Below are 21,700 nucleotides of genomic sequence, written 5' to 3' on the forward strand. Positions count from 1 at the left end.
GAGTGCAGAGGGTGGGGAGGGTGGGGGGCGGGGGAAGTTCGATCTCAGAACCCTGAAATCATGACCTGAGCTGAAACCAGGAGTCCACACTCAACTGTCTAAGCCACCGAAGCGCCCCAAGATACAGACTTTTTGAGAACTGCCATAATCACTGGTTATTTCATGAAGTGTTTGTTTGGATCTTTGTGAGTTTAGATGAGTGCTAATAGAGTCACTAAGTGTATGAGCTGAAACCAACCAGAGTTTGCATTTTAATGTAGAACCCAGGAAATATCTTATGATAAAACCTTGTGTCTTTGTAGAAAGGAACTCTAAAGAGAAGGCAGTATCAATGACTTTAATCTGTATTAATAGAATCATTAAAGATTTAAGGGCAATTATTAATAGACTTGGTGTTTTCTCTTTTGCAGTGTAGTTCACTTTATCCCAGCTGTTCTTTTTATCTAACCCTTCTGAAATATGGACAGAAATATGAATGAAATAGGCAGATGTGCTCCTTTTGCTGTAGGGAACTGAATTGATGATTAAGGGGACATGAAGGAATCATCATTGAGCAATGAAACTACAATGAGATTATGAAATCTGTTATTAAAGAAACTACCCATATAGGAATTTCAAGGAATGATACATTTGGAAACTTTATTTTGGCTTCTAAATTTTTTCTTTTTAAGATTTTATTTATTTATTTGACAGAGAGAGAGATCACAAATAGGCAGAGAGACAGACAGAGAGAGAGATGAGGAGAAGCAGGCTCCCTGCTGAGCAGAGAGCCCAATGCGGGACTCGATCCCAGGCCCCTGGGATCATGACCTGAGCCCAAGGCAGAGGCTTAACCCACTGAGCCACCCAGGCGCCCCTGGCTTCTAAATTTTGAATGTCACATATACATTTTTGGTTTTGCTTAGGTATCGCATCAAAGATAAGGCGGACAGAGCAACTGTGGAACAGGTAAAATTTCAATGTGCTGCAAGCTCTCTATTTTATTTTATTCACTTTATTTTATTTCATTTCATTTCATTTCCTTTTCTTTCCTTTCCTTTTCTTTTCTTTTCTGATTGTATTTATTTGAGAGAGAGTCAGAGAATGAGCTGGGCAGAGGCAGAGGGAGAAGCAGATTCCCATGCTAGTCAGGGAGCCCAATGTGGGGCTCCATCCTAGGACCCTGAGATAACAACCTGAGCAGAAGCAGACGCTTAACTGACTGAGCCACGCAAATGCCCTGCAGGCTCTCATTTTAAATGAGCATTACTTTTCTCTTGGGTTATAGTTTGCATTCATCCTTCTTGCTTAATGCTGATGTTATCTAAAACTACTCCTTCCTGTAGTTTGAGTTTAGAAATCTACATTTTGCTTTATTTATAATAGGACTGTTAACAGATAAATTAGAGTCCTGTCCCGCTCTGGCCATCATGCAGTGCTTCCCTCTTCTGTGGGGAAGCAGAATTCATTGTAAGATCGGAATCTCTTGTCTTGTCTTAAGGTCAGCAGGAATTTTTCTGAGCTTTCACAAAGGATAGGTATCTGCCACAAAGTGGGGGTATGTGTGTGTGTGTAATTTTCAATTAGAAATTCATTACTTGGTTTAGAAATTACACTTGTTTTTATTCTTTCTATTCAAGAGTGGAGAAGAATTTTGTTTTCCCATATGTAGACATTGTGATTGGATGTTAACATTTGCCCAGATTTTTGATGTGAAAAGGTGATAGAAAGGGTCAGAACATTGCTGCAGCCACCTCAAGACTAATTGCGCTGACTTCAAAGGGGACCCTTTCCCTGATTTACTCATCTGTAGCAGAGGTGTGCAGACTCCTTCTTTAAAGGGTTAAATAAATACTTTAAGCATTATGGCTCACAATTTTTTTTTTTTTCCTTAAACAACTATTTTAAAATGTAAGGGCCATTCCTAGCTTCAGGCTATAGAAAAACAGGCTGTGGCCTGCATTTGACTCATGAGCTGTAGGGTGCTGACCCCTGATTTCTTTTTTTTCTTAATTTTTAAAAATTAAAAAAAAATTTTGTAAACATATAATGAATTTTTATCCCCAGGGGTACAGGCCAGGTTTACACACTTCACAGCACTCACCATAGCATATACCCTCCCCAATGTCCAAAACCCCACCCCCCTTTCCCAACTCCCCTCACCCCAGCAGCCCTCAGTTTGTTTTGTGAGATTAAGAGTCACTTACGGTTTGTCTCCCTCCCAGTCCCATTGCTGACCCCTGATTTAAAATTGCATGTCTGGGACAGTGGCCACTGAGCACTTGAGATGTAGCTAGTCTGAATTGAGACGTGCCATCCATGTCAACACATTGGACTGTGAAGGCTTGGTGTAAAAAATGCAGTGTTAAATCTCTCGCTGGTAACTTCTTATATCAATTGCATGTTGAAATTGATAGTGTTTTAGATATATTGGATTAAATAAAATAAAACAAATTTTACCTGCTATTTTTTACTCCTTATAATGTTACTAGAAAATGTAAACCTAGCTATGTGACTGTATTATATTCTCTTAGCTAATGTCAGTCTACGGTCAATTCCGCTTCCTTTTGACTTGGTTGGTAGACTTTAATTTCTGTGACTGAACTTGTTGGTTCATCTCTTGTCTCTCTGGCTCTTATGTCGCATTTTATTTACTAAAATTCTGAGTGAATAAAAACACCACAGTTGATATTCATTGAGTCAGCCAGGATGGCCTAGTACTTAAGCTCTTCAGATTATTAATGGTCACCTGTTTGAGTGAGAAATATTTGATACTGTCTCTCTGAACTTTTCTTTTTTTTCCAATGTTTTAGGTGTTGGATCCTAGAACACGAATGATATTATTCAAGATGTTGACTAGAGGAATCATATCTGAGATAAATGGCTGCATAAGCACAGGAAAAGAAGTGAGCTTTTCTTTGGATGCCTGAATGTTTTCATGTTAGTTTTCTTACTTCAGATTCCAATTAGCAATAATCGCGCCTCGGATAAACCTCATTGGCTACGATACTGCCACTGCGCAAAGCTTACTTCAGATTCCAAAAGGAACTAAGGCACTTGGTACATAAATGGTGCCTTTAAAAAGGAAAGGAAAGGAAAAAAAAACACACAAGTCAGAATAGCTTACTCTTTCCAAAAACAGCTTTATTATTATTTATGGGTGGGGAGGAAGTTGGGCACACAACTGTGCCTTTTCACCTCCGTCACAATACTGGATCACTGGGTCCAGGAGTGCCAGGGTCAGTGCAGATGGTCTGATTCCTGCTGGCCCGAGTCCTTATTGCATAGTTACTAATGGGGGCAGGGGCTTAATCTGGTTTCTGTGAGTCAGCCCATCTCTTTCCCATTTTTCCTTTGCACTTGGATATGGAGAAAGACACAGCATTTTTAAATTAGCAACTCATCCTATGGGAAGCACTTCTCAGTAAAACTCAATTTATAAATGAGATGTAAGAGAGTCTTAAAATATTTTTCACCTACTTGAGATACAAAAATGTTTGGAATGGCTTCTTGTACATAAATTGGATCTTACTATATACGTAAACTAGAGCCCTACTTACTGTACCGTTTGGTGACGATGTTTTAGAAGATGGTGTTTCTCATATGTGTTACTTCAGTTCGCTTGACTTTTTTTTCTAACTTTTGAGAATAGAATCAAATAGAGTGAAAAATTGAAATACCATGTGTAGCTATTTAACACAAATGTCCTTTTGTTTTTGATGCAAAATAGGCGAATGTGTACCATGCTAGCACAGCAAACGGAGAGAGCAGAGCAATCAAAATTTACAAAACTTCTATTTTAGTGTTCAAAGATCGGGATAAGTATGTAAGTGGGGAATTCAGGTAAGCTCCGATTCTTTTTCTAGTTGGCCTAATTTCTCCATCCTAGAATACAGACCGGAATAATGGAATGATTGGAATAACAAATATTTTTCTCGTTCAAGATTTCGTCATGGCTATTGTAAAGGAAACCCCAGAAAAATGGTGAAAACCTGGGCAGAAAAAGAAATGAGGAACTTAATCAGGTGACTGTCGGGGAGGGGGGCGGGGGGGAGGCGTGTGGCTGTGCTGCGGCAACCATACTGGCCCTCTCTCCTTCCTGCTGGCAAATCCCACGGTGGTTCTGTCCAAAAGTGGGTACTTGGAGTGCTGTTCATTTCTGTTCGATCCAGCACATTCCTGGACAAATAAGAACTACCTTGTCTTCTCTGTTTTGGGAACCCATTACTTTCCCACTCTGTTTTGGGAAAAATTTACATTTATTTAGCAAGGCCTGGTCATTCCAAGCTCCTTGGAAGCCATGTGAAAGCATTTAAAATTTATACTGAGGATGATAGGGGGCTGTTGCAAGATTTTAAATAGGGAAATGCACAGTCGGGTTTTGAGACTGATGTGTCATTTTTTATAGGCATTGGAGTTTTAGACAGTTTTGTTAAGACCTCAACTCTGTCATGGTTTTCTTTTTCTGGTTTCAGTCCAGTCTTGGACATATTTATCCATTCTTTGTGCTGACACTTTTATATCAGGTGAGGGCAACTTATCGAGCTGAGACCAAGTTTTCTCAAAAAATTGAAGTTTTGGGGTGCCTGGGTGGCTCCGTTGTTTGCTGTCTGCCTGTGACTCAGGTCGTGATCCCAGCGTCCTGGGATGGAGCCCCATATTGAACTCCTTGCTCGGCAGGAAGTCTGCTTCTCCCTCACCAGCTCCCCTGTGCTGGTGTCCTTCTCTTGCTGTGCCTCTCTGTCATAAATAAATAAAATCTTAAAAAATCTTTTTTGAAGTTTTTTTCCCCTCTTTCAAATACCTTTTTGGCATTTTATCTGCAGTGCATTAATGACATACATTGGATATGGTAGTATTAAATACTTGTTTTGAAAGTACTTTTGAAATCTTCCTGTGTTCAGCTAGCTATTATGTATGAATCCAACTGTTTTGTTTTGTTTTGTAAGTAAACTACACCCACCGTGGGTGGGGCTCTAACTCACTACCCCAGGATCAAGAGTCTCGTGTTCACTCTACCATCTGAGCCAGCCAGGTGCCCTGAATCCAAGTGTTTTTTTTAATCATTGTTGAGGCTAATCAACTCAGAAGACAGATCTGCTGTAGTTAACCAATTCCAGGATGCACAATTCACAGTTTCACATCTCTGGAATTGGGCTGAGCCTTAGAGGTTATGAGATGTAGGTTAATTCCCAGTGTTTTGTCATTCTTGGTTGTGCATCATGGTGCTACCCAAAATCTCTGGGATCTTCGAGTTTCTGAAATGCAGTAACACCGTTGAGACATGTTGATGCTGTTTCCTAACAGCTGTATTAATCTTGTGTGCTGTAGCTGCTGTCATTTGTTTTGGATACTGGGTCACCTTTTCCCTTGTCCTTTTGTCTTTGAATACCATAGGCTGAACACAGCGCAGATCCCATGCCCAGAACCTATCCTGCTGAGAAGTCATGTTCTTGTCATGGGCTTCATTGGTAAAGATGACATGTAAGTACGTAGAAGGCTAAGAATTACATGCTCAGAGGTGTATTTTTAAAAAAAAATTTTTTTCAGAAGTATATTTTTAAATGCTTTGAATTATCCAATATAGGACTCTTTCCCATTGAAATAGCTCCTTTCATCTTGGAATTTTTTTTGTGTGTGTGAATCTTTTCCACTGTACTCGTGCAGAGAGTTATTCATTTATTCTACCTTTTTAAGTCTCAGAATGCTTCAGAATAACAAATTTGAGGAATGTTTTCCACAGTAAGCTGGGAGAACACCTGTTTCTCGACAGCTTTTTGGATTGGTACATCTGTAGTGATATAGTTGTTCAGTGATGAGTTGTTGAAAAGAAGTCCATGTAGCCATGTGTGGTACAAAGCAAGAAAACTTGTTCTGGGGCATTTTATCTTAGTTTGTTTTATTTGTATTCAAGGCCAGCGCCACTGTTGAAAAACGTCCAGTTATCAGAATCCAAGGCTCGGGAGTTATATCTACAGCTCATCCAGTATATGAGAAGAATGTATCAAGATGCCAGACTCGTCCACGCAGATCTCAGTGAATTTAACATGCTGTGAGTGTGTTTTGTCCCCTAGGAACCTCCTGTACAGCACTTCATGGCCTTCAAGAAAATAAAGTCCAAAGCAAGGAGTCATTTTTATTTTATTTTTCGATTTTTTTATTTGAGAGAAACAGAAACAGGAAGAACACGAACAGGGAGGAGAGGGAGAAGCAGACACCCACCTGAGCAGGGAGCCCAACCCGGCCCTCCATCCCAGGACCCTGGGATCATGACTTGAGCCAAAGGCGGACGCTTAATGACTGAGCCACGCAGGCACCCCCAAGAAGTCATTTTTAAATTCTAGAGTTTTCAAGTTGGCTTTCACATGGTCATAGTGTAGGATGTGTTCTGTGCCCTACAGTGGCCTTAGTCACAGAACTGACCGTCTGATCCTTAACAGATTTACAGGACTTTGGAAGTTGTTTCAGTTTTCATCTCCTGCTAGTCAGAGTGGCCTCTTACCCTTACCCACCTTGTTCGTTCTATTGACTATTTCCTTTGTTCTTAAGATAGAATTTTTTTGAACAAAAAAATGCAGGAAAGTAGTCGATCCCAAGTCCCTGTGTGTCTGGCCCACAGGTACCATAGCGGAGGTGTGTACATCATTGACGTTTCTCAGTCCGTAGAGCATGACCACCCACATGCCTTGGAGTTCTTAAGAAAGGACTGTGCCAACGTCAACGGTGAGTGGAAATTGGAGTTTCCTACCAAGTTGTTTGTGTCTGTTGGTTCTGCTGATACCAAATCATGGCACTGAATCATTTCATGTAGTGGTACGTCTACCATTTGCTGGGAGATGGTATATATACATACATATATTTTAACTTTTTTTAAATTTATTTTTTATTTATTTTCAGCATAACAGTATTCATTATTTTTGCACCATACCCAGTGCTCCATACAGTCCGTGCCCTATATAATACCCACCACCTGGTACCCCAACCTCCCACCCCCCGCCCCTTCAAAACCCTCAGATTATTTTTCAGAGTCCATAGGCTCTCATGGTTCACCTCCCCTTCCAATTTCCCCCAACTCCCTTCTCCTCTCTAACTCCCCATGTTCTCCATGCTATTTGTTATGCTCCACAAATAAGTGAAATCATATGATAATTGACTCTCTCTCTGCTTGACTTACTTCACTCAGCATAATCTCTTCCAGTCCCGTCCATGTGGCTACAAAAGTTGGGTATTCATCCTTTCTGATGGAGGCATAATACTCCATAGTGTATACGGACCACATCTTCCTTATCCATTCGTCCGTTGAAGGGCATCTTGGTTCTTTCCACAGTTTGGCGACCGTGGCCATTGCTGCTATAAACATTGGGGTACAGATGGCCCTTCATTTCACTCCATCTGTATCTTTGGAGTAAATACCCAGGAGTGCAATTGCAGGGTCATGATTTTTAATTTCTTGAGGAATCTCCACACTGTTTCCCAAAGAGGCTGCACCAACTTGCATTCCCAACAACAGTGTAAGAGGGTTCCCCTTTCTCCACATCCTCTCCAACACATGTTGTTTCCTGTCTTGTTAATTTTGGCCATCCTAACTGGTGTAAGGTGATATCTCAATGTGGTTTTAATTTGAATCTCCCTGAGGGCTACTGATGATGAACATTTTTTCATGTGTCTGATAGTATGTCTTTTGTATGTCTTTTTTTTGTATTTGTATGTCTTCATTGGAGAAGTGTCTGTTCATATCTTCTGCCCATTTTTGGATAGATTATCTGTTTTGTGTGTGTTGAGTTTGAGGAGTTCATTATAGATCCTGAATATCAACCATTTGTCTGTACTGTCATTTGCAAATATCTTCTCCCATTCCGTGGGTTGCCTCTTTGTTTTCTTGACTTTTTCCTTTGCTGTGCAGAAGCTTTTGATTTTGATGAAGTCCCAAAAGTTTATTTTGGCTTTTGTTTCCTTTGCCTTTGGAGACATATCTTGAAAGAAGTTGCTGTGGCTGATATCGAAAAGATTACTGCCTATGTTCTCCTCTAGGAGTCTGATGGATTCCTGTCTCACGTTGAGGTCTTTTATCCATTTTGAGTTTATCTTTGTGTACGGTGTAAGAGAATGGTCGAGTTTCATTCTTCTACATATAGCTGCCCAGTTTTCCCAGCACCATTTATTGAAGAGACTATCTTTTTTCCACTGTATATTTTTTCCTGTTTTGTCGAAGATTATTTGCCCATAGAGTTGAGGGTCCATATGTGGGCTCTCTACTCTGTTCAACTGGTCTATGTGTCTTCTTTTATGCCAGTACCATGCTGTCTTGGTGATCACAGCTTTGTAGTAAAGCTTGAAATCAGGTAGCGTGATGCCCCCTGTTTTATTTTTGTTTTTCAACATTTCCTTAGCGATTCGGGGTCTCTTCTGATTCCATACAAATTTTTGGATTATTTACTCCAGCTCTTTGAAAAATACCGGTGGAATTTTGATCGGAATGCCATTAAAAGTATAGATTGCTCTAGGCAGTATAGACATTTTAACAATGTTTATTCTTCCGATCCAAGAGCATGGAATGGTCTTTCATCTTTTTGTGTCTTCTTCAATTTCTTTCATGAGTGTTCTGTAGTTCCTCAAGTACAGATCCTTTACCTCTTTGGTTAGGTTTATTCCCAGGTATCTTATGGTTCTTGGTGCTATAGTAAATGGAATCGATTCTCTAATTTCCCTTTCTGTATTTTCATTGTTAGTGTATAAGAAAGCCACTGATTTCTGTACATTGACTTTGTATTCTGCCACGTTGCTGAATTGCTGTATGAGTTCTAATAGTTTGGGGGTGGAGTCTTTTGGGTTTTCCATATAAAGCATCATGTCATCTGCAAAGAGAGAGAGTTTGACTTCTTCATTGCTAATTTGGATACCTTATATTTCTCTTTGTTGTCTGATTGCTGTTGCTACGACTTCTAATACTATGTCGAACAAGAGTGGTGAGAGTGGGCATCCTTGTCGTGTTCCTGATCTCAACGGGAAGGCTGCAAGCTTTTTCCCATTGAGGATAATATTTGCTGTGGGTCTTCCATAGATAGATTTGATGAAGTTCAGGAATGTTCCCTCTATCCCTATACTTTGATGCGTTTTAATCAGGAACGGATGCTGGATTTTGTCAAATGCTTTTTTTGCATCAATTGAGAGGACCATGTGGTTCTTTTCTCTTCTCATATTAATTTGTTCTATCACATTGATTGATTTGCGAATGTTGAACCATCCTGGTAGCCCAGGGATGAATCCCACCTGGTCATGGTGGATAATCTTTTTAATGTGCTGTTGGATCCTGTTTGCTAGGATCATGTTGAGAATCTTAGCATCCATATTCATCAGTGATATTGGTCTGAAATTCTCCTTTTTGGTAGGGTCTTTGCCTGGTTTGGGGATCAGGGTAATGCTGGCTTCATAGAAAGAGTCTGGAAGTTTTCCTTCTGCTTCAATTTTTTGAAACAGCTTTAGGAGAATAGGTGTTAATTTCTTCTTTGAAAGTTTGGTAGAATTCCCCAGGGAATCTGTCAGGTTCTGGGCTCTTGTTTTTTGGGAGGTTTTTGATCACTGCTTCAATCTCGTTACTAGATATTGGTCTATTCAGGTTGTCAATTTCTTCCTGGTTCAATTTTGGGAATGCATCCATTTCATCTAGGTTGCTTAGCTTATTGGCATATAACTGTTGATAATAACTTCTGATGATTGTTTCTACTTCCTTGGTGTTAGTTGTGATCGGGAGATGGTATATTTTTATTCCTCTCTTTGTTTCTCCATAAAGTAGTTGGAATAATAATCTTTCCCCTCCTAAGGCTGTACTGTATTTTCCTTCCAACAGATTTCTTTCTGAAGCACGGTGTTGCCGTGATGACTGTGAGGGAACTCTTTGAATTTGTCACAGATCCGTCCATCACACATGAGAACATGGATGCTTACCTCTCAAAGGTGAGATGGGGCGAGGAAAGGAAAGAACAGGAAATAGTAATTTGTGCTCACGTGGCACTTCCCAGGGACTCCCAACTGCTCAGCGTATGTTCGTTTCAACAGCTTCTTGAGACCTTCTTTTGATTTCACACATAGGGAATGAGAAGTACAGTGAAGAGCCAGTGGGAAAGCCAGGTTTCTTGACTTGAAGCGTTGGGCAAGGTCACATAGACCACCAGAGGTCATGAACCTTTAGTGAGAAACTTGTTTGGCTTCTGGTCTTTCCCTTGTTTCTCAGAGGCCTTTTTGAATCCTAGAACTCCTGCAAGTGTGGCGAAATGCACATAGTGTAAAACATACTATTGTAACCACATGTAAGTGTATGGTCCTATGGCATCATGAACATTCACACTCTTGGGCCACCATCATCACTGTCCATCCTGAGAACTTCCCCATCTTGTAAAATACAAACTCCGTACCCAGTCAACGTTAACTCCCCGTTTCTCCCTGCCCCCAGCCCCTTCTACTTTCCGCCTGTGAGGTTGTCTACTCTAAGTACCTCCCGTAAGTGGAATCATGCTGTTTTGTTTCCTTTTTCTGGTTCCTTGTTTCCCTTAGCATAGTGTCCTCAAGATTCATTCATGGTGAACAGCCACACCTGTGCACCCATCCGTCCGAGTGGACACTGGGGGTGCTTCTGAAACCCCTTGCATGTTGCAAATAATGCAGCTGTGAACACGGGTGCACCAGTCTCTCTTCAAGACCGTGCTTTCAGTTCCTTTGGGTGATACCCAGAAGTGCAGGTGCTGCATTAGCTAGTAATTCTGTTCTACTTTTTTTGAGAAACTGCCATTCTGTCTTCCTTAGCAGTGAAACCATTTTACATTCCAGCCCAACACTGTGCAGATGGTTCCAGTTTCTTCACATACATCCTCACCGTGTTCTGGTTTTATTTTTGTGTTGCTCTTTCTTTTTTCTTTTAATTTTTTTTTTTTTTTTTTTTGACAGAGAGAGAGATCACAAGTAGGCAGAGAGGCAGGCAGAGAGAGAGAAGGGGGGGAAGTAGCTCCCCACTGAGCAGACAGTCCAATGCAGGGCTCGATCCCAAGACCCTGAGACCATGACCCGAGCTGAAAGCAGAGGCTTAACCCACTGAGCCACCCAGGTGCCCTGTGTTGGTCTTTTCTCGGAGTAGCTGTCCTCACGGGTGAGAGGTGTGGAGTATCATAGCTTTGATTTGCATTTCCTTGGTGATGAGTGACGTTGAGCATCTTTTCACCTGCTTGTTGGCCACATTAGAGCTCTATTCACAGAACTTTCTCAGGGAGAAATCAGGCAGAAATCATTGTTTCTACAGGTGTATTTCCCAGATCTTGTGAGCCTATAGTAGAAGTGGTCAAACTGCCTCACTTGTCATTAAGTTATCTTTTTTCCACTTTTTTTTTTTATTTTTTTATGTAGGCTCCCCACTGCATGGGGTTGAACTCACAACCCTGAGATTAAGACATGAGCTGAGATCAAGAGTCAGACACGTAACAGACTGAGTCACCTGGCACTCTTGTTATTAAGTTCTTTTTAATGTTGTCACCCTCTGCTAGACTGTGAGCCCATAAGGGGCAGCAGGCTGATTCCTGTATTACCCAGTACCAAATCTCTACCTTGCACTCACTAAGCAGTTATGTGTGTTAATTGAATAAATACATACTGTTTTTATTCCTAAATTTTTTAGCACTAATTTTAGTGTCTGAATGAAAAAACCAAAAACCCTAGTACAATTCTTTTTTTCTATGTATTCCAAGTAGAGAACAAATCTCCAGTTTTCCAAGACCAGAGACTCTCATAGAATCTTTGTCACCTTAACTGCAGCCACTGCTCAAAGAGATTCCTCTGGCATTTTATTTTTCTGCAGCGTTAGACACACATGCTCGAAACTAGAGGACAGTCCACTTTTCCTCTTTGATTCCCTTCATTGACTGCTACAGAATTAAAGGGTGGTTCTTCCATTCTTTGGGTCTCAGCTGTTTTTTAGTAAATATTTTTGCTAATTATTTAAAAATTAGGAAAAGTAGGGTCTTGAATTCAACCCCCTGCACGGGGTGTGGAGACTTCTTTAAAAAAAAAAAAAAAAAAAAATTAGGAGCGCCTGGGTGGCTCAGTCAGTTGAGCATCTCCGTTTGGCTCAGGTGTCGGTCCCAGGGTCCCTGCCCAGCAGGGCATCTGCATCTCCCTTTTCCTTTGCCCCTCCCCCCTGCACTCTCTCTCAAATAAATAAAATCTTGAAAAAAAAAATTAGGCAGTTTCACTCTTGAGGAAAGGGGTAGGGATTCCCCAAGGCTAAATAGTTTGATTTATGCTGTTACCTTCGAGCTGAGAGCAGCCTTTTTGATGAGGTCTGACAGAAAGAGCCATTCCCAGGCCTCGGAGTCCTTTTCTCAGAAGTGAGAGGTGAAACTGAGAAAGATGAGAGCAGGTTTATCCTAAAACGCAGAAATGGATGCATCTTCTGTAGGTCGAATATAAAGGAATGTAACTTTTGATTTCTTTCCAAGGCCATGGAAATAGCATCTCAAAGGACCAAGGAAGAACGGTCCAGCCAAGAGCATGTGGATGAAGAGGTAAGGTGGATTATCTATCCACAGTCGCAGGAAATGCTTTTGAGTTTTTGTTTTTGAAGGACATGCTAGGTCATGAACTTGATTTTTAAGAGAGAAGCAGTTTTCAGATGATGAGACTATTTCCTTGTACATAATTGAACTGAACCAAATTGGATAAATTACATTTCATTACATCATTCCACTCAGCAGCCTATTAGCACATTGTCCTAGACGGAGACCTTTACTTATTTGTTTGAAGAATAGTTCACGCACGGTATTGTATCACTTTCAGACGTGCAGCACGGTGATTCGGCGTTTCTGTACATTACTGAGTAGTCTAGTTACTAGCTGTCACCATATATATTATTATAATGTTACTGACTATATTCTCTGTGCTGTGTTTTAAATACCTGTGATTTATTTATCTTAAACCTAGAGGTTTATACTCTTTTTTTTTTTATTAAATTGTATTTTTTATAAAACAAAACATAAGGACAATCATATGTTTACACATTTGTATAAAAAGTAGTGATCAGTTTAAAGTAAAATAGTTAAAATAGAGTAACTGTAACTCAGAGACTGAAAATTCACAAGTCATATATACTAAATAGCACAGTTGTTGCTCTTACTTCCAAGGGAAGATGGCTAGAGACGATCTGTCACTCTTGGTGATTTCATCTCTGTCCCAGGACATAGAAGTTTCTACTCTTGACCTCCTTCTCATTCCTCCGTCCTCTCCCCATCTGGCACCCACCAGTTCTCTTTTTCTGAGCCTGTTTCTGTTTTGTTTGTTCATTTGTTTTTTTTTTAAAGAGTCCACATATAAGTGAAATCACATGATATTTGTCTTTCTTGGTCTTATTTCACTAAACATAATAACCTTGAGGTTCATCCATGTTGTCACAAATGGCAAGATTTCACTCATCTTTAAGACTGAGTAATGTTTTAGTTTGTGTGTGTGTGTGTGTGTGTGTGTGTGTATACACACACATTTTCTTTATTAATGGGCTCTTCGTTACTTTGGCTATTGTAAATAATACTGCAGTGAACATAGGGGTGCATGTATCTCTTCGAATTAGTGTTTTTGTTTTCTCTGGATAAACACCCAGAAATAGAATTGCTGAATATTGTGGCAGTTGTATTTTTAATATTTTGAGGAACCTCTGTAAGGTTTCCCATAGTGGCTATACCATTTTGCATTCCCTCCAGCAGTGAGTGGGCGTTCTCTTTTCTCTACATTTTTGCCAGCACTTACTTCTTTTTGATAATAGCCATTCTGACTGGTGCGAGGTGATCTCTCATTGTGCTTTAGATCTGTATCTCTACAGTGAGGCTGAGCATGTTTTCATGGGTGTGTTGGCCATCTGTATGTCTCTGGGAAAATCTCTGGGTCCTCTGCCCATTTTTATATCATTTATTTATCGATTTATTTTTTTGGTGGTGAGTTTTTTGAGTTCCTTTTATCTTGTGGATATTAACTCCCTATCAGATACATCATTTGCAAATTATCTTCTCCCACTTGGTAGTTTGTCTTTTCATTTTGTGCATGGTTTGATTTGCTGTGAAAAGGTTTTTAGTTTGATGTAGCCCTGTTTGCTTATTTTTGCTTTTGTTGCCCTTGTCTGAGGAGAAAGGTCCAAAAAAATACTACTAAGACTGTGTTTAAATTTACTTTCTTTGTTTTCTTTTAGAAATTTTAAAGTCTTAGATCTTGCATTTAGGTTTTTGCTCTTTTGTGAGTTTATTTTTGTTTGTAAGATAGTCGTCCAGTTTCATTCTTGCACGTGGCAGTCCAGTTTTCCCAATACTATTTACTGAAGAGACTGTCCTTTCCCGTTACATGTTCGTATCCCCTTGTTGTAAATTTATTGACCATATATGCATGGGCTTATTTCTGGGCTCTTTATTCTGTTCCATTGATCTACATGTCTGTTTTTGTGCTAGTGCTATGTGCTATTTCAATTATTACAACTTTTTAAAAAATATATTTTATTTATTTATTTACCAGAGAGCCAGCAGATTACTAAATAGTGAGCAAGAGAGAGGGAGAGAGAGAGAGAGAGTACAAGCAGGGGAGTTGGAAGGGGCGACAGGCAGAGGGAGAAGCAGGCTCCTTGCTGAGCAGGGGTCCCGATGGGGGACTTGACCCCAGGACCCTGGGATCACGACCGAAGCTGAAGGCAGACGTTTGACTGACTGCGCCACCCAGGTGTCCCTTATTATAGCTTTGCAGTGTAGTTTGAAATTAGGGCATATCACGCTTCAGATAGAGAACATTTTTAAAGAACCCATTGAAACATGATTCAAGAAGGAAAAGCCCATTTCCATACACAAATGTGAATTTTTAAATGATTTAAATGTTGATTTTGGTACCATTGTAGACTTTAAATATTTATGTGTGGTGAAAAAGAAAATTATTTTAATCTTGGGGATCAGGGTATTTTTTAGAGATTTATTTATTTGTTTGAGAGAGGGAGAGAACAATTGGGAGGGGCAAGGGAGAGGGAGACAGAACATCAAGCAGACTGCACACTAAGCACAGAGCCCGACATGGGGCTCGATCTCAGGACACCTTATCTGAAGCCAGGAGTCCATCTTGCAACCAACTGTGCCACCCAGGTGCCCCTATAGTGGACTTTTTATCAAAAGTTCTCAGACTGTTAGTGTGATGGATGAATGTAAGGTACCCTGTATTTATCAGCACTTGTGAATTTTCACTATAGTAGGTGAGATTTCCACGTAAGAACATGTTCCTTTGTAAGGCATGGCCAGGGCAGTACTTGCTAACTGCAGCTCCATTCCTTTCTTTCCCACTCAAAAGCTTTTGGGAATGCACACGAGGGGAAAGAGGGCACTTCAAATCATTTCATTTCAGTTTCATTATTAGTAACAAAGTCCTTTTGGGATGCCACACAGCAACGCCCCTGTGTGCAGAGAGCCTGGCTGAGAATCAGTGCTATAGATGGTGACGGACTGCTCTGACGGGGTGGGGATGGGATGCTCAGGGAATGAGAGAGGCGTGTAAATAACCATTTTTATTTTCCTTTTCTCTGTTAGGTGTTCAAGCGAGCATATATTCCTAGAACCTTGAATGAAGTAAAGAATTATGAAAGGGATATGGATATCATGATGAAATTGAAGGAGGAGGACATGGCCATGAATGCCCAACAAGACAATGTGAGTAGCTTGGTTTGTACGTAGATTTATCTTTAAGCAGATTTATAGAGGAAGTTCCTGTCCCACACCTGCCATCTTGAATCTTGGCTTCTGGTCTACTGAGATGGCTGTTTCCCTTTGCATTAATAGATCCTCTGTGCACATTGGATGTAAAGGGAATTCACTGGTATTTGTGAAAGAAAATGGCACATTTGAGTCCAACAGACTATATTTGCAGAAAATGGAAGATCTGTGTAAAGTCTGGGCTGTAAATAATTATTACACTAGGTCCATTAACATACATATTTTAAGGTTTGCAAAATTTCTTCCTGTGGAAAGGCCAGATAGTAAATATTTTAGACTTTGCAGGCTAAGAAGCAAAATTGAGGCTATTATATAGGTCATTATAAGATAAGAAAAAAATTTTCTCCAAAAATTGTTGAAATTAAAAGTCCTTTAATAATAATTGAATACAGCTTTTCATGATTCCGAATACTGAGAGAAGAATGGAGTTATTTGGGGGAGGAGAATACATTCATTCCGTTTAATTGAGAATCAAAGTTAGAATTTTCTATTATAAAATTGGTTGCAGACGTTCATTTGTAAAAACCATTAGGCTGTGTGTGGGCTGTGGGCCATTGCTCATGCCTATATGCTTGGTGGGCAAGAATGATACACCACACTGTGAACTTGCTGTGTTAGCCAGGGGATAAATTTAAGCACCTTTTAATAATCACAGAAGATTATGAGCCCAGAGTGTTCACTTGTAATATTGCAATGTGTGTTTTTCACTGTCTAGCTTTATGTTGATTCTTCTTTTTGTCTTTCCTGTTTTAAGATTCTGTACCAGACGGTTACAGGATTGAAGAAAGATCTGTCTGGAGTTCAGAAGGTATAAGAACTTGTGTTGCTCCTCATTTACACAAATACTCTCTGGAAGCATATAAAAGCTACTGCATGCTAGAATTAAACTAACAATAGTATTACTATTATAGATACTTTCGAAGTTATGGGCATTTTCAGAAATGCTGTATTTGTGTTCACTTTTTTTTTTTTTTAAGATTTTATTTATTTATTTGACAGAGAGAGAAATCACAAGTAGGCAGAGAGGCAGGCAGATGGGGAGGGGGAAGCAGGCTCCCTGCTGAGCAGAGAGCCCAATGCGGGCCTCGATACCAGGACCTTGAAATTATGACCTGAGCCGAAGGCAGAGCCTTAACCCACTGAGCCGCCCAGGTGCCCTGTGTTCACTTTTTTTCTTAACTATAAAAGTGAATTATAGGAATTTGTGGTTTATTTCTGTCTCTCAGTTGTTCTGTTTTTGTTGCTGAGGCATTGATACTTTTTATATCCTGTTCTTTATTTATGGAATGTTTAATGATAACCAGGTGTTTCTTGATGTTTTCACAGTTAACAACAACAAGGGAATCTGGTCTCCTACTAGTATAAAACCTGTTGCAGACCATTCTCACGGGTTTAGCAGTCTTACAGTTCTGGATTCCTGTAGTGTTTTTTCTTGAAACAATCTTGTTTTTCTTTACATTTTTAGAATTGTGTGGATTAACTAATATAAGCAAAAATAAAGGCACTTTTTGCTTATTTTAATGTTTTGTTTTGTTTTTAAATAGGCTCCATGTGGGGGCGCCTGGGTGGTTCAGTTGGTTAAGCATCTGCCTTCGGCTCAAGTCATGATCCTAGGGTCCTGGAATCAAGTCCTAAGTTGAGTTCCCTGCTCAGCAGGGAGCCAGCTTCTCCCTCTGCCTCTGCCCCTCCCTTCACCCTTCCTCTGCTTATACTCATTCTCTCTCTCTCTCCCCCTCACTGTCTCACTCTCTCTCTCCCAAGTAAATAAATAAAATCTTTTAAAGAAAGTCTCCATACCCAACATGGAGCCCATTGTGGGGCTTGAACTCATCTGAGATCAAAACCTGAGCTGCGATCAAGAGGCAGACATTGAACTGACTCAGCCACCCAGGCGAACCTATTTTAATATTCTTTTTTTGTTTTTAAGATTTTATTTATTTATTTCACAGGGAGAGATCACAAGTAGGCAGAGAAGCAGGCAAAGGGGGAGGGAGAAGCAGGCTCCCCGTGGAGCAGAGAGCCCGATGTGGGGCTTGATCCTAGGATCCTGGGATCATGACCTGAGCCAAAGGCAGAGGCTTTAACCCACTGAGCCACCCAGGCGCCCCCTATTTTAATATTCTTAATTAAAGGCTTAAATGTGAAGGATCATAGTTTGCTTTTCAAAAATTTACTGTGTCTTTGTTTTTGGAAGAATTGAATTAGGAAAACTCACACGTTTGGTATGTGTTACATCTAGTAAGTGCTATGGGGTGGTCCTGCCTTGAATTCCAGCCCATGAAGGTTTTGTGAAAACTGACTAGAAAACCTTTCTGTACAATTGCCTTTTAAAGATCATTTTTTCTTATAAAAGGAAGTTCTGTTTTTTAAAAAATGGTTCCTGCTCGTTTAAAAACTGCTAAACTTCCTCGGGGAGAAAAAGCACAAATTTCTCTTATTTAAATATTGTTTTCCTTCTCGATTAGATTAATAGTAAGTGTTGCTTGAAATTCAGTTCATAGGAAGACAGCTGTGAAGTTATCCAAATAAATCTTTATTTCTTCAATTCTATCTGTATTTTTCATCCTTCCAAACCGCAGCTCAGTTCTGTCGGTGATCTGGGTCACCCCGTGAAGCCCCGGTTCCTACATCTGGGTGTGTTCTGGAGCCTCACTCGATGTGCCGCTTCCTCGCTTCCTCTCTGATGTCGAGTCTGTTGTTCTCGATGTTTCAGTACAGGTTGTGGTTGTTCACCGTATAACTGGAAGGCTGAAAAATCTGAATTTTAGCATTAACGCTTTGGACAATAGTGGTTTAGAGTAACGTGGTTTTGTAATATTTTCAAGGTCCCTGCCCTTCTAGACAATCAGGCTAAGGGAGAGGCTTGTTCCGATTCAGAAGATGCTAGAAGCTCTGAGTGTTCTGACACAGAGGCTGAAGAACAGGAAGACAAGGCCTGCTCCAGGAAACCCAATGTTGACACCGAAGTTGATAAAAAGGTGAGCCGAGGATGGAATTTCTCTTGTTTTTCAGCATAGCAGCAAAGCCAGTTTCATATATCTGTGCTCAAGATTAGATGATTAGATTAGTAGATTGTAATGGCTGGAAACATTATTGATCAGTAAGTACTTGTAGTGCTAGTTTCTACGTGTGAGCTTTGCCTTTGGAGGTCACATCGTGTGGAGATTGGGCTTCTGTTAGGAGCTCCCCGGGCACTGCCTGGAGAGAGGACACACTGAATTCATTGATTAGGAATGATTGTCATTCACTTGAAACACAACTGATGTTGGAGTTGTCTCGTAGTGAAATACTGAACGGCTGTTTCGCAGGGGATTTGCAACTAAGCCGGTATTTCCAGAATCTAAAAGACTGATTCCACTCTTAAGCCATCGGCATGAGACGGATGATACGTGATTGCTGTCTAAATGTTCCTGTTCATTCTTAGCTTAAGCCTTTAAACCCTACAGTGTTCTGGTCCCTAAAACTTCTGAGAGACATACCCAAGTTAATGCTTACATTTTCTATGTCTATTGCAAATATTTTGTCTCTTTCCAACCTTTATTTCTATTAGAATATGAAGCTTGTGAAGAAATAGCTGCAAACTTTAATAGTCCTCCCAGATATTTCTGTTGGGCACTCTTCAAATTTCTATTAAGAAACCCTAGAGACAAATCTGGAACCAAACTGTACCGCCTTATCCTAATTATTTTCATCTTCCCTGTTATACTCACTTTTATCCTTTCATATATATCTTCTTACTTAGTTGTAATAGTAAAATGAATACTCTTGAGTGAAATCTGCAGGTTCTTTTCTTTTTTTATTTTGTTTTGTTTTACAGGAAAGAAAAAAGATGGTCAAGGAAGCCCAGAGAGAGAAAAGAAAAAACAAAATTCCAAAGCATGTGAAAAAAAGAAAGGAGAAGACAGCCAAGATGAAAAAGGGCAAATAGAACGAGAACTCGAGACATAGAATAATCTTCCATCAGTCGCTTTTCCCGCCCGTGCGATGAGCTGCGTCTTGAAGGGGTTCTCACGGCGGTGTCGTGAAGACGGGGTCACGTGTTCTCATGTAATCACGTAACAAGCTCTAAGCTCTCCTCTCTAGAGCCTCTCACTGCCTCCGGGTGGTACTGACAGAGGATTTATTTAAACTACTATTTTAATGAAGAGCTTTTTATAATTTTATTTTTATATGTATTTTTTTCTCCTGCAATATGTTTTTGGAAGCCTCATGAATGTTTGAATGTGACCAGCATCCGTAGTCTAAATGTAAAATTCAAGGCACTCTGGACAGACTTGGGCAGATCGTTTTCGCTTTGCTCGTACCTACCAGGGACCCATCTGAAATCCCCTGATCCCAGGGCTACAGTTTCTGTAGAAGAGAGTTTCGCCTGTAAGAGGATTCAGTTGGCTCTTGATGTCATCATCCGCTGGGACTCTGTGCCGTTGCTCGTTTGGGATGCCCTTACTCATCGCCTTTATTACTCTCTTGAGTGAAGACATCGCAGTCTATGAGCTATTTCACATCGGCTCTTTGGCCTGTTTGCTCATTCATCGAATATTTGAGTGTTTTAGGAGCTAGGGATACAGCAGGAAACAAAACTGAAAAATTACCACCTTCAGGTACTTAACATTTTGAAAGCAAGACATTCAACAGATAAGTAAAAAAAAAAACCAGTATCAGTAGGGGGTAAATTCTGTGGTGAGAAATAATGCTGAACAGAGCGAATGCTGGGGAGGTGGGAGTTTGCAGTTGAAAAACAGGCTGCACCGAGCAGCTACATTCGAGCAAATACTTGGAGAATGTGAGTCATGTGCATGTCAGGAGAGAGGATTGTTCCGGGCAAAGCAAACAGCAAGTGTGAAGCCCCCGAGGCAGAAGTGTGCCTGAAATGTTCCAGAAACAAGAGGTTCCCGTAACTGAGAAAGAGATCAGGGGGTGCGAGGCTCTTAGAGGGTTTCAAGCAGAGGAATGATATGCTCTGACTTGTGTTTTGGAAGGCTCTTGCTCTCTCTGGCCTTGGTGGGGGCCTGAGTCAGAAGCGAGGGTGGGAGACGGGTCGGTTACTATAGTAACGCACTGCACGTGCGAGCTGGCGATGGCTCCGTTCTCAGGGTAGCAGCGGACATGACAGTGGCGTGATTCTAGGTTTAACAGAGTGGAGCGAACTGGATGCGCTAAGGGAATATGGGAGGCGTATGACTGAGGGACGGTGTCAGGGTTTATGACCCAAGCAACTGCGAGACTACCGCAGTTGTCACTTCCGGTGCTGGGAAGCTGTGTGGCTGGGGCAGGATTGGCAGTAAGCTTCCATTGCAGCAGAGCACGGAAGTCCAAAGAAATGATCAACTTTTAATTTTTCTTACCGTATATTTTCTATTGGAAATGCCTACTTTAGCCCTTGCATCAGAAACAATTGCTACAAATAAATTGAGTTTCCCTGAAACTGAAGCTTGCACCTGGTGGTTTTACGGTTGGTGGGCTATTAGGGGAGGGCGGGGCACGATCAGCTGAGCTGATTTTAGGTCGTCTCCTCCCCTCCTGACTTTAAAAAAGTTCAAAATCCAAAATGTAAATTTGGGGCTACAACAGTAGCCCCTCTGAAATAGCCTACAGTTAGCCAGAGAGAAACTGACTTAGCAATCCTCTACGTGTTCTGGGTTTTATCTTCAGGATCTTCCCTTTCTCGCACGTGTTTGATCTTACTCTCGGACACGGTGTGTTTGGGGGTCCTGGGGGGTCAAGCTCCTCAGTGCTCTCTTTTTCTGAATCTAATACAGTTACAGAATTTGGAATCCATGTCTCCTGGGCAGAAGTAGTGTTAGCAAGATAACAGGAACAATACATTCTCATTGGCATTGCTGCGGGGAGGAAGTGGCTTGTAAGACCCCAAAATTTGGGACTGTTGGGGGATTCTAATTTGAGGAACATTCTTTTGGTAACTGTCTTGCTGATAGTCCATTTCCTTGTTTGGA

The 21,700-nt window shown here is 40.7% G+C and overlaps 1 protein-coding gene across 1 annotated transcript in view; it reads left to right on the forward strand.

Annotated features, from left to right (window-relative positions):
* Window positions 1–21,171, forward strand: part of RIOK1 (RIO kinase 1) — a 28,580-nt gene extending 7,409 nt beyond the window's left edge. The window contains exons 5-17 of the mRNA XM_082729823.1: window positions 906–948; window positions 2,793–2,885; window positions 3,710–3,822; window positions 3,924–4,004; window positions 5,377–5,463; window positions 5,894–6,031; window positions 6,599–6,702; window positions 9,827–9,933; window positions 12,462–12,527; window positions 15,564–15,683; window positions 16,501–16,554; window positions 18,572–18,724; window positions 19,564–21,171. Of these exons, the coding sequence (XP_082585949.1) occupies window positions 906–948; window positions 2,793–2,885; window positions 3,710–3,822; window positions 3,924–4,004; window positions 5,377–5,463; window positions 5,894–6,031; window positions 6,599–6,702; window positions 9,827–9,933; window positions 12,462–12,527; window positions 15,564–15,683; window positions 16,501–16,554; window positions 18,572–18,724; window positions 19,564–19,674 (1,270 nt within the window). The 3' untranslated portion in view covers window positions 19,675–21,171. The remainder of the gene's footprint in view (window positions 1–905; window positions 949–2,792; window positions 2,886–3,709; window positions 3,823–3,923; window positions 4,005–5,376; window positions 5,464–5,893; window positions 6,032–6,598; window positions 6,703–9,826; window positions 9,934–12,461; window positions 12,528–15,563; window positions 15,684–16,500; window positions 16,555–18,571; window positions 18,725–19,563) is intronic.
* The last annotated feature ends 529 nt before the right edge of the window (window positions 21,172–21,700 follow it).

The sequence above is a fragment of the Mustela nivalis genome (assembly GCF_964662115.1).
Source record: "Mustela nivalis genome assembly, chromosome: 5".
Lineage (NCBI taxonomy): Eukaryota > Metazoa > Chordata > Mammalia > Carnivora > Mustelidae > Mustela > Mustela nivalis.